The sequence below is a fragment of the Oncorhynchus mykiss genome, chromosome 17 (genome assembly GCF_013265735.2).
Source record: "Oncorhynchus mykiss isolate Arlee chromosome 17, USDA_OmykA_1.1, whole genome shotgun sequence".
Lineage (NCBI taxonomy): Eukaryota > Metazoa > Chordata > Actinopteri > Salmoniformes > Salmonidae > Oncorhynchus > Oncorhynchus mykiss.
This window is the reverse complement of record NC_048581.1, coordinates 89,400,009-89,413,501: the sequence shown is the minus strand read 5'-3', so window position 1 is coordinate 89,413,501 and position 13,493 is coordinate 89,400,009. Positions and strand designations below refer to the sequence as shown.

Sequence of the window (13,493 nt, the reverse complement as noted above, 5' to 3'; positions counted from 1 at the left end):
CGGAGGGACCAGATAGACACCGGGTAGGAGGGACCAGATGGACACCGGGGAGGAGGGACCGGAGGGACCAGATGGACACCGGGTAGGAGGGGCCAGATGGACACCGGGGAGGAGGGACCGGAGGGACCAGATGGACACCGGGGAGGTGGGGCCAGATGGACACCGGGGAGGTGGGGCCAGATGGACACCGGGGAGGAGGGACCAGATGGACACCGGGGAGGAGGGACCAGATGGACACCAGGGAGGAGGGACCGGAGGGACCAGATGGACACCGGGGAGGAGGGACCGGAGGGACCAGATGGACACCGGGGAGGTGGGGCCAGATGGACACCGGGGAGGTGGGGCCAGATAGACACCGGGGAGGAGGGGCCAAATGGACACCAGAGAGGAGGGGCCAGATGGACACCAGGGAGGAGGGGCCAGAATGACACCGGGGACACAGAAAGAGACACAGTAACACATGACATGGGAGAAAAGGAAAAGCAAACTACAGAATGACGGCTGTTGAAAGAGACTACTCTTACCACTTCAATTGGGCCATGCTAAGTGTAACTATAGCTAGCTTGTAGCATGCAGCCTGACAAAGTGCTCTCATTAACTTGTCTCCATGACAACCAGACCGGCCATCTACAAAAAAGAACGCCACTATTTTGTTTCCCTTCCATGTAATCAGAGGGCAATACATTATTTCATCCCCAGATCGGATTGAGTCAGCTGAACCCTACTGCTTCTCAGACCGGGGTCCAAATACTATACTTTAAAGAATCTGCAAGGGTTTGAAGGGTTTTCTTTAGCCTGCCTGGAGTGCCAGATTGACAGGGTTCCTATTTATTACCTATTGATCTATTAAGTCAGGCAAGCTTTATCAATCACAGATGAAGTGAAATGATTTAAAATACCATTTGAACCCACGTCTGCTAATACTTGCCACCATCAATCCCGTGGAGAAATAAACATTTATAAATCTATGAATACTGAACCGTACTCTCTGACCAATCAGTTACTCAGACCTACTGATGTACTGGCATTTCACACAATACATCATTAACACAATGAGGATTAGCTGGAAAGCAGATCCTGAGTTTAACACAATGAGGATTAGCTGGAAAGCAGAACCTGAGTTTAACACAATGAGGCCAGCTGGGGAGCAGATCCTGAGTTTAACACAATGAGGATTAGCTGGAAAGCAGATCCTGAGTTGAACACAATGAAGACAGCTGGGAAGCAGATCCTGAGTTTAACACAATGAGGATTAGCTGGGAAGCAGATCCTGAGTTTAACACAATGAGGATTAGCTGGAAAGCAGATCCTGAGTTTAACACAATGAGGATTAGCTTGGAAGCAGATCCTGAGTTTAACACAATGAGGATTAGCTTGGAAGCAGATCCTGAGTTTAACACAATGAGGATTAGCTGGAAAGCAGATCCTGAGTTTAACACAATGAGGATTAGCTGGGAAGCAGATCCTGAATTTAACACAATGAGGATTAGCTGGAAAGCAGATCCTGAGTTTAACACAATGAGGATTAGCTGGGAAGCAGATCCTGAGTTTAACACAATGAGGATTAGCTGGGAAGCAGATCCTGAGTTTAACTCAATGAGGATTAGCTGGAAAGCAGATCCTGAGTTTAACACAATGAGGACAGCTGGAAAGCAGATCCTTCTTTTAAATTATAAAGATAGACTGGAGCTGAACTATACACACTAAACTAACCAATAACGAGATGCGATAATGGAATGAGGATTTAGAAGCGGAGTGGAATATAGATTTTTTTGGGGGGGGGGAGTAAAGTGCAGACAACATCAATCACGAGAGGAATGTGGACCACAACAGTGCACGTGAGGAATGGGACCACAACAGTGCACGTGAGGAATGTGGACCACAACAGTGCACGTGAGGAATGTGGACCACAACAGTGCACGTGAGGAATGTGGACCACAACAGTGCACGTGACTGACTGACAAAAGGATGGACAAACAAACAGATAGATAGTCCCAGAGCAGGGTTCAGAGTTCGTACTGGTCAGGTCACATGGTCAGAATAAAACTTCCTGGGTCCTATTTACCTAGAGAGAGCAGAGACAGGTGTACCACCCTGTACATTACACCTGCCTCATACACACTCCTCAGCCCTGACGTCCACAGAAATACTGATTCTACGCTCGTGTGTTGTAGATGTTTGAAACACCGTTCTTAAGATTGTCCTAATAAAGTTGTATTTGATTTAAATTGAATTTTTTTTTAAACCTCACCTGGCATGATGACATCGGGGAAACCCAGCTTGCGTGTCAAGGCCACGCCTCTATTGAAGATCATTGGGTTCTCTCTCCTGATCTGTTCCATCTCTCCTCGCAGTAGCTGGAGAGAGATGATCAGACCTGGGGAGAAGAAGACAGAGATATGATCAGAACAAACAAGAAGAGAGAGAGATGATCAGACCTAACGAGAAGACAGAGAGATGATCAGACCTGAGGAGAAGACAGAGAGATGATCAGACCTGAGAAGAAGACAAAGAGATGATCAGACCTGAGGAGAAGAAGACAGAGAGATGATCAGACCTGAGGAGAAGAAGACAGAGAGATGATCAGACCTAACGAGAAGACAGAGAGATGATCAGACCTAACGAGAAGAAGACAGAGAGATGATAAGACCTAACGAGAAGACAGAGAGATGATCAGACCTGAGTAGAAGAAGACAGAGAAATGATCCGACCTGAGTAGAAGAAGACAGAGAGAGGATCAGACCTGAGGAGAAGAAGACAGAGAGATGATCAGACCTGGCGAGAAGAAGACAGAGAGATGATCAGACCTGAGGAGAAGAAGACAGAGAGATGATCAGACCTGAGGAGAAGAAGACAGAGAGATGATCAGACCTAACGAGAAGAAGACAGAGAGATGATCCGACCTGGGGAGAAGAAGACAGAGAGATGATCAGACCTGGGGAGAAGAAGACAGAGAGATGATCAGACCTGGGGAGAAGAAGACAGAGAGATGATCAGACGTGAGGAGAAGAAGACAAAGAGATGATCAGACTTAACGAGAAGACAGAGAGATGATCAGACCTGAGGAGAAGAAGACAGAGAGATGATCAGACCTGAGGAGAAAAAGACAGAGAGATGATCAGACCTGTCGAGAAGAAGACAGAGAGATGATCAGACCTAACGAGAAGAAGACAGAGAGATGATCCGACCTGGGGAGAAGAAGACAGAGAGATGATCAGACCTGGGGAGAAGAAGACAGAGAGATGATCAGACCTGAGGAGAAGAAGACAGAGAGATGATCAGACTTAACGAGAAGAAGACAGAGAGATGATCAGACCTGGAGAGAAGAAGACAGAGAGATGATCAGACCTGGGGAGAAGAAGGCATAGAGATGATCAGACCTGGGGAGAAGAAGACAGAGAGATGATCAGACCTGAGGAGAAGAAGACAGAGAGATGATCAGACCTAACGAGAAGACAGAGAGATGTTAAGACCTAACGAGAAGACAGAGATATGATCAGACCTGAGGAGAAGAAGACAGAGAGATGATCAGATCTGAGAAGAAGAAGACAGAGGGATGATCAGACCTGAGGAGAAGAAGACAGAGAGATGATCAGACCTGAGGAGAAGAAGACAGAGAGATGATCAGACCTGATGAGAAGAAGACAGAGAGATGATCAGACCTGAGAAGAAGACAGAGAGATGATCAGACCTAACGAGAAGACAGAGAGATGATCAGGCCTGAGGAGAAGACTGAGAGATGATCAGACCTGAGGAGAAGAAGACAGAGAGATGATCAGACCTGGGGAGAAGAAGACAGAGAGATGATCAGACCTGAGGAGAAGAAGACAGAGAGATGATCAAATCTAACGAGAAGAAGACAGAGAGATCAGACCTGAGGAGAAGACAGAGAGATGATCAGACCTGAGGAGAAGACAGAGAGATGATCAGACCTGAGGAGAAGAAGACAGAGAGATGATCAGATCTGAGAAGAAGAAGACAGAGAGATGATCAGACCAGAGGAGAAGAAGACAGAGAGATGATCAGACCTGAGGAGAAGAAGACAGAGAGATGATCAGACCTGATGAGAAGAAGACAGAGAGATGATCAGACCTGAGAAGAAGACAGAGAGATGATCAGACCTAACGAGAAGACAGAGAGATGATCAGACCTGAGGAGAAGACTGAGAGATGATCAGACCTGAGGAGAAGAAGACAGAGAGATGATCAGACCTGGGGAGAAGAAGACAGAGAGATGATCAGACCTGAGGAGAAGAAGACAGAGAGATGATCAAATCTAACGAGAAGAAGACAGAGAGATCAGACCTGAGGAGAAGACAGAGAGATGATCAGACCTGAGGAGAAGAAGACAGAGAGATGATCAGACCTGAGGAGAAGAAGACAGAGAGATGATCAGATCTGAGAAGAAGAAGACAGAGAGATGATCAGACCTGAGGAGAAGAAGACAGAGAGATGATCAGACCTGAGGAGAAGAAGACAGAGAGATGATCAGACCTGATGAGAAGAAGACAGAGAGATGATCAGACCTGAGGAGAAGACTGAGAGATGATCAGACCTGAGGAGAAGAAGACAGAGAGATGATCAGACCTGGGGAGAAGAAGACAGAGAGATGATCAGACGTGAGGAGAAGAAGACAGAGAGATGATCAGACTTAACGAGAAGACAGAGAGATGATCAGACCTGAGGAGAAGAAGACAGAGAGATGATCAGACCTGAGGAGAAAAAGACAGAGAGATGATCAGACCTGTCGAGAAGAAGATAGAGAGATGATCCGACCTGGGGAGAAGAAGACAGAGAGATGATCAGACCTGGGGAGAAGAAGACAGAGAGATGATCAGACCTGAGGAGAAGAAGACAGAGAGATGATCAGACTTAACGAGAAGAAGACAGAGAGATGATCAGACCTGGAGAGAAGAAGACAGAGAGATGATCAGACCTGGGGAGAAGAAGGCATAGAGATGATCAGACCTGGGGAGAAGAAGACAGAGAGATGATCAGACCTGAGGAGAAGAAGACAGAGAGATGATCAGACCTAACGAGAAGACAGAGAGATGTTAAGACCTAACGAGAAGACAGAGATATGATCAGACCTGAGGAGAAGAAGACAGAGAGATGATCAGATCTGAGAAGAAGAAGACAGAGAGATGATCAGACCTGAGGAGAAGAAGACAGACAGATGATCAGACCTGAGGAGAAGAAGACAGTGAGATGATCAGACCTGATGAGAAGAAGACAGAGAGATGATCAGACCTGAGAAGAAGACAGAGAGATGATCAGACCTAACGAGAAGACAGAGAGATGATCAGACCTGAGGAGAAGACTGAGAGATGATCAGACCTGAGGAGAAGAAGACAGAGAGATGATCAGACCTGGGGAGAAGAAGACAGAGAGATGATCAGACCTGAGGAGAAGAAGACAGAGAGATGATCAAATCTAACGAGAAGAAGACAGAGAGATCAGACCTGAGGAGAAGACAGAGAGATGATCAGACCTGAGGAGAAGAAGACAGAGAGATGATCAGACCTGAGGAGAAGAAGACAGAGAGATGATCAGATCTGAGAAGAAGAAGACAGAGAGATGATCAGACCTGAGGAGAAGAAGACAGAGAGATGATCAGACCTGCGGAGAAGAAGACAGAGAGATGATCAGACCTGATGAGAAGAAGACAGAGAGATGATCAGACCTGAGAAGAAGACAGAGAGATGATCAGACCTAACGAGAAGACAGAGAGATGATCAGACCTGAGGAGAAGACTGAGAGATGATCAGACCTGAGGAGAAGAAGACAGAGAGATGATCAGACCTGGGGAGAAGAAGACAGAGAGATGATCAGACCTGAGGAGAAGAAGACAGAGAGATGATCAAATCTAACGAGAAGAAGACAGAGAGATCAGACCTGAGGAGAAGACAGAGAGATGATCAGACCTGAGGAGAAGAAGACAGAGAGATGATCAGACCTGAGGAGAAGAAGACAGAGAGATGATCAGATCTGAGAAGAAGAAGACAGAGAGATGATCAGACCTGAGGAGAAGAAGACAGAGAGATGATCAGACCTGCGGAGAAGAAGACAGAGAGATGATCAGACCTGATGAGAAGAAGACAGAGAGATGATCAGACCTGAGAAGAAGACAGAGAGATGATCAGACCTAACGAGAAGACAGAGAGATGATCAGACCTGAGGAGAAGACTGAGAGATGATCAGACCTGAGGAGAAGAAGACAGAGAGATGATCAGACCTGGGGAGAAGAAGACAGAGAGATGATCAGACCTGAGGAGAAGAAGACAGAGAGATGATCAAATCTAACGAGAAGAAGACAGAGAGATCAGACCTGAGGAGAAGACAGAGAGATGATCAGACCTGAGGAGAAGAAGACAGAGAGATGATCAGACCTGAGGAGAAGAAGACAGAGAGATGATCAGATCTGAGAAGAAGAAGACAGAGAGATGATCAGACCTGAGGAGAAGAAGACAGAGAGATGATCAGACCTGAGGAGAAGAAGACAGAGAGATGATCAGACCTGATGAGAAGAAGACAGAGAGATGATCAGACCTGAGGAGAAGACTGAGAGATGATCAGACCTGAGGAGAAGAAGACAGAGAGATGATCAGACCTGGGGAGAAGAAGACAGAGAGATGATCAGACGTGAGGAGAAGAAGACAGAGAGATGATCAGACTTAACGAGAAGACAGAGAGATGATCAGACCTGAGGAGAAGAAGACAGAGAGATGATCAGACCTGAGGAGAAAAAGACAGAGAGATGATCAGACCTGTCGAGAAGAAGATAGAGAGATGATCCGACCTGGGGAGAAGAAGACAGAGAGATGATCAGACCTGGGGAGAAGAAGACAGAGAGATGATCAGACCTGAGGAGAAGAAGACAGAGAGATGATCAGACTTAACGAGAAGAAGACAGAGAGATGATCAGACCTGGAGAGAAGAAGACAGAGAGATGATCAGACCTGGGGAGAAGAAGGCATAGAGATGATCAGACCTGGGGAGAAGAAGACAGAGAGATGATCAGACCTGAGGAGAAGAAGACAGAGAGATGATCAGACCTAACGAGAAGACAGAGAGATGTTAAGACCTAACGAGAAGACAGAGATATGATCAGACCTGAGGAGAAGAAGACAGAGAGATGATCAGATCTGAGAAGAAGAAGACAGAGAGATGATCAGACCTGAGGAGAAGAAGACAGACAGATGATCAGACCTGAGGAGAAGAAGACAGTGAGATGATCAGACCTGATGAGAAGAAGACAGAGAGATGATCAGACCTGAGAAGAAGACAGAGAGATGATCAGACCTAACGAGAAGACAGAGAGATGATCAGACCTGAGGAGAAGACTGAGAGATGATCAGACCTGAGGAGAAGAAGACAGAGAGATGATCAGACCTGGGGAGAAGAAGACAGAGAGATGATCAGACCTGAGGAGAAGAAGACAGAGAGATGATCAAATCTAACGAGAAGAAGACAGAGAGATCAGACCTGAGGAGAAGACAGAGAGATGATCAGACCTGAGGAGAAGAAGACAGAGAGATGATCAGACCTGAGGAGAAGAAGACAGAGAGATGATCAGATCTGAGAAGAAGAAGACAGAGAGATGATCAGACCTGAGGAGAAGAAGACAGAGAGATGATCAGACCTGCGGAGAAGAAGACAGAGAGATGATCAGACCTGATGAGAAGAAGACAGAGAGATGATCAGACCTGAGAAGAAGACAGAGAGATGATCAGACCTAACGAGAAGACAGAGAGATGATCAGACCTGAGGAGAAGACTGAGAGATGATCAGACCTGAGGAGAAGAAGACAGAGAGATGATCAGACCTGGGGAGAAGAAGACAGAGAGATGATCAGACCTGAGGAGAAGAAGACAGAGAGATGATCAAATCTAACGAGAAGAAGACAGAGAGATCAGACCTGAGGAGAAGACAGAGAGATGATCAGACCTGAGGAGAAGAAGACAGAGAGATGATCAGACCTGAGGAGAAGAAGACAGAGAGATGATCAGATCTGAGAAGAAGAAGACAGAGAGATGATCAGACCTGAGGAGAAGAAGACAGAGAGATGATCAGACCTGCGGAGAAGAAGACAGAGAGATGATCAGACCTGATGAGAAGAAGACAGAGAGATGATCAGACCTGAGAAGAAGACAGAGAGATGATCAGACCTAACGAGAAGACAGAGAGATGATCAGACCTGAGGAGAAGACTGAGAGATGATCAGACCTGAGGAGAAGAAGACAGAGAGATGATCAGACCTGGGGAGAAGAAGACAGAGAGATGATCAGACCTGAGGAGAAGAAGACAGAGAGATGATCAAATCTAACGAGAAGAAGACAGAGAGATCAGACCTGAGGAGAAGACAGAGAGATGATCAGACCTGAGGAGAAGAAGACAGAGAGATGATCAGACCTGAGGAGAAGAAGACAGAGAGATGATCAGATCTGAGAAGAAGAAGACAGAGAGATGATCAGACCTGAGGAGAAGAAGACAGAGAGATGATCAGACCTGAGGAGAAGAAGACAAAGAGATGATCAGACCTGATGAGAAGAAGACAGAGAGATGATCAGACCTGAGAAGAAGACAGAGAGATGATCAGACCTGAGGAGAAGACAGAGAGATGATCAGACCTGAGGAGAAGACAGAGATATGATCAGACCTGAGTAGAAGAAGACAGCGAGATGATCAGACCTGAGAAGACAGAGAGATGATCAGACCTGGGGAGAAGTAGACAGAGAGATGATCAGACTGAACGAGAAGAAGACAGAGAGATGATCAGACTGAACGAGAAGAAGACAGAGAGATGATCAGACCTGGGGAGAAGACAGAGAGATGATCAGACCTGAGGAGAAGAAATCATAGAGATGATCAGACCTGAGTAGAAGAAGACAGAGAGATGATCCGAACTGAGTAGAAGAAGACAGAGAGGGATGATCAGACCTGAGTAGAAGAAGACAGAGAGATGATCAGACCCACTGGGCACAGACGTCAATTCAACATCTATTCCACGTTGGTTCAACAGAATTTCATTGAAATGACGTGGAAACAACGTTGATTCAACCAGAGTGTTCCCAGTGGTGACCTAGCACGACGACGACGACGAAGACGAAGTATCTCCTCAGGCCTTTTTCTGTTAAGATCTGATCAGACCGGGATGGTGAAGGGGACAACAGACAAGACAGTTTCACTTATTAATTTCACATTAGAAAACGTTGTCAGGATTGCTGTTTTTCTGGCAGCAAATTACCAGACATTTAGAGATGGTGCCAGCATGGAGGAATAATGTGACTGAGCCCTGCAGCGCCTTCCCCACTACTGCAGACACTACGGCATTCTGACATTACTAAAACACTACCACTAGTGTGTGTGTGTGAATATGTGGGACAGGGGGTATGGCGTGTATTAGCGTGTGTGTTAGCGTGTGTGTTAGCGTGTGTGTTAGCATGTCAGTGCATATGAGTGTGTGTGTTAGCGTGTCAGTGCATATGAGTGTGTTAGCGTGTGTGTTAGCGTATCAGTGCATATGAGTGTGTGTGTTAGCGTGTGTGTTAGCGTGTGTGTTAGCATGTCAGTGCATATGAGTGTGTGTGTTAGCGTGTCAGTGCATATGAGTGTGTTAGCGTGTGTGTTAGCGTGTCAGTGCATATGAGTGTGTATTAGCGTGTGTGTTAGCGTGTCAGTGCATATGAGTGTGTGTGTTAGCGCGTGTGTTAGCGTGTGTGTTAGCGTGTCAGTGCATATGAGTGTGTGTGTTAGCGTGTGTGTTAGCATGAGTGTTAGCGTGTCAGTGCATATGAGTGTGTGTGTTAGCGTGTGTGTTAGCATGTCAGTGCATATGAGTGTGTGTGTTAGCGTGTGTGTTAGCGTGTCAGTGCATATGAGTGTGTGTTAGCGTGTGTGTTAGCATGTCAGTGCATATGAGTGTGTGTGTTAGCGTGTGTGTTAGCGTGTCAGTGCATATGAGTGTGTGTGTTAGCGTGTGTGTTAGCATGTCAGTGCATATGAGTGTGTGTGTTAGCGTGTGTGTTAGCATGTCAGTGCATATGAATGTGTGTGTTAGCGTGTGTGTGAGCGTGTGTGTTAGCGTGTCAGTGCATACGAGTGTGTGTGTAAGACTACATGCGCCTCTTCCCCTTAACACCACATATCCTACTACTAGCGTACTTTTAATATAGAAAATACATTCTCATTCTGCCTGCCATTCTCAGGCTTTTTGCAACCATTTAAAGCACGAAAGCCTGAGGTAATGTCTCTGCAGTAGTTAAAAGTTTCATACATATTGCATGTGTCCCTGAGGATGCTTAACAGCTAACTAACTCTGAGCAGCTGCAGAAACTCCCACGGATGTACGGAGCTGAGGAGAAAGGGAGCTTTCTGCTTCAATCTAAAATGGAGAAAGAATAAAAAGAAGATCCTCGCAAATCAGATCTGCACTGGGTGAAAAAATAATGAGCCGCTATATCTGCAGCTATTAGATGAACCGTTAGATAGAAACCAGTCAGACCTTGTCCAAGTACACTGTGACGTGGACATGTGTTGTGGGTAGATGGAGACTACGGTTATGAGGTAAAACTGTGGGTTGTGGGTAGATGGAGTAACCTGTGTGTTGTGGGTAGATGGAGACTACGGTTATGAGGTAAAACTATGGGTTGTGGGTAGATGGAGACTACGGTTATGAGGTAAAACTATGGGTTGTGGGTAGATGGAGACTACGGTTATGAGGTAAAACTATGGGTTGTGGGTAGATGGAGACTACGGTTATGAGGTAAAACTATGGGTTGTGGGTAGATGGAGACTACGGTTACGAGGTAAAACTGTGGGTTGTGGGTAGATGGAGACTACGGTTATGAGGTAAAACTGTGGGTTGTTGGTAGATGGAGTAACCTGTGTGTTGTGGGTAGATGGAGACTACAGTTATGAGGTAAACTGTGGGTTGTGGGTAGATGGAGTAACCTGTGTGTTGTGGGTAGATGGAAACTACGGTTATGAGGTAAACTGTGGGTTGTGGGTAGATGGAGTAAACTGTGTGTTGTGGGTAGATGGAGACTACGGTTATGAGGTAAAACTATGGGTTGTGGGTAGATGGAGACTACGGTTATGAGGTAAAACTATGGGTTGTGGGGTAGATGGAGACTACGGTTACGAGGTAAAACTGTGGGTTGTGGGTAGATGGAGACTACGGTTACGAGGTAAAACTGTGGGTTGTGGGTAGATGGAGACTACGGTTATGGGGTAAAGAATGTTTATCATGTAATTAAGGGGGTGTAAGGCTCTGACCTCCCATCGTTGATTCCTCTCGCGTCCGTCTCAAAGCTCATTGGAGGAGGAGGTCCGAGGTGAGGGACAATGGATCCTCTCCTCCAATGAGCTTTGAGAGGGACGGGGGGACGGGTATTGAGCCTCTTCACGTCCTCTTGATGTACACAATATCAATTAAGAGAATGACATTCATATTGGTAGGCTACCAATTACAGAGATTACCAGAGTGAAGGGAAGTGGTGAGACTGTGTGTCATCCTTGTGAGGGGCTGGGCAGAGGGCGTGAGACACACACATGCCAGTGTTTCGCTTAGAATTATTTTTAGCAATGGTAGCAAAATTTGCGGGGGGGGGGTCTCTGACCAAACATTTTAAAGGCCCTCCTTAATATATATATATATATACAGTGCCTTGCGAAAGTATTCGGCCCCCTTGAACTTTGCAACCTTTTGCCACATTTCAAGCTTCAAACATAAAGATATAAAACTGTATTTTTTGGGAAGAATCAACAACAAGTGGGACACAATCATGAAGTGGAACGACATTTATTGGATATTTCAAACTTTTTTAACAAATCAAAAACTGAAAAATTGGGCGTGCAAAATTATTCAGCCCCTTTACTTTCAGTGCAGCAAACTCTCTCCAGAAGTTCAGTGAGGATCTCTGAATGATCCAATGTTGACCTAAATGATTAATGATGATAAATACAATCCACCTGTGTGTAATCAAGTCTCCGTATAAATGCACCTGTACTGTGATAGTCTCAGAGGTCCGTTAAAAGCGCAGAGAGCATCATGAAGAACAAGGAACACACCAGGCAGGTCCGAGATACTGTTGTGAAGAAGTTTAAAGCCGGATTGGGATACAAAAATATTTCCCAAGCTTTAAACATCCCAAGGAGCACTGTGCAAGCGATAATATTGAAATGGAAGGAGAATCAGACCACTGCAAATCTACCAAGACCTGGCCGTCCCTCTAAACTTTCAGCTCATACAAGGAGAAGACTGATCAGAGATGCAGCCAAGAGGCCCATGATCACTCTGGATGAACTGCAGAGATCTACAGCTGAGGTGGGAGACTCTGTCCATAGGATCAGTCGCATCAGTCGTATATTGCACAAATCTGGCCTTCATGGAAGAGTGGCAAGAAGAAAGCCATTTCTTAAAGATATCCATAAAAAGTGTCATTTAAAGTTTGCCACAAGCCACCTGGGAGACACAACAAACATGTGGAAGAAGGTGCTCTGGTCAGATGAAACCAAAATTGAACTTTTTGGCAACAATGCAAAACGTTATGTTTGGCGTAAAAGCAACACAGCTGAACACACCATCCCCACTGTCAAACATGGTGGTGGCAGCATCATGGTTTGGGCCTGCTTTTCTTCAGCAGGGACAGGGAAGGTGGTTAAAATTGATGGGAAGATGGATGGAGCCAAATACAGGACCATTCTGGAAGAAAACCTGATGGAGTCTGCAAAAGACCTGAGACTGGGACGGAGATTTGTCTTCCAACAAGACAATGATCCAAAACATAAAGCAAAATCTACAATGGAATGGTTCAAAATAAACATATCCAGGTGTTAGAATGGCCAAGTCAAAGTCCAGACCTGAATCCAATCGAGAATCTGTGGAAAGAACTGAAAACTGCTGTTCACAAATGCTCTCCATCCAACCTCACTGAGCTCGAGCTGTTTTGCAAGGAGGAATGGGAAAACATTTCAGTCTCTCGATGTGCAAAACTGATAGAGACATACCCCAAGCGACTTACAGCTGTAATCGCAGCAAAAGGTGGTGCTACAAAGTATTAACTTAAGGGGGCTGAATAATTTTGCACGCCCAATTTTTCAGTTTTTGATTTGTTAAAACAGTTTGAAATATCCAATAAATGTCGTTCCACTTCATGATTGTGTCCCACTTGTTGTTGATTCTTCACAAAAAAATACAGTTTTATATCTTTATGTTTGAAGCCTGAAATGTGGCAAAAGGTCGCAAAGTTCAAGGGGGCCGAATACTTTCACAAGGCACTGTATATATATAGCTCCATTATCTTTTCTACAAACTTTATTTCTGGCTTTAGTCGTTTAATTAAGTTTAAACTGAAAACATTTTAAGATCCCAAAATACAATTTTAAAAAACACAGAGACTCCTCAGGGGGCCTCGGTCCTCAGTGCTTCACTAGTACAGACCTTTTTAACAGCTTTTCGAGGAGCAGCAGGAAGTGAACCCTGGAACCACA

At 45.5% G+C, this 13,493-nt stretch overlaps 1 protein-coding gene across 1 annotated transcript in view; it reads right to left on the bottom strand.

Annotated features, from left to right (window-relative positions):
• The window catches only part of LOC110493302 (dedicator of cytokinesis protein 3), a 359,646-nt gene that overhangs the window by 108,894 nt on the left and 237,259 nt on the right, over positions 1–13,493 (bottom strand). The window contains exon 14 of the mRNA XM_036950940.1: positions 2,252–2,377. Within this exon, the coding sequence (XP_036806835.1) occupies positions 2,252–2,377 (126 nt within the window). The remainder of the gene's footprint in view (positions 1–2,251; positions 2,378–13,493) is intronic.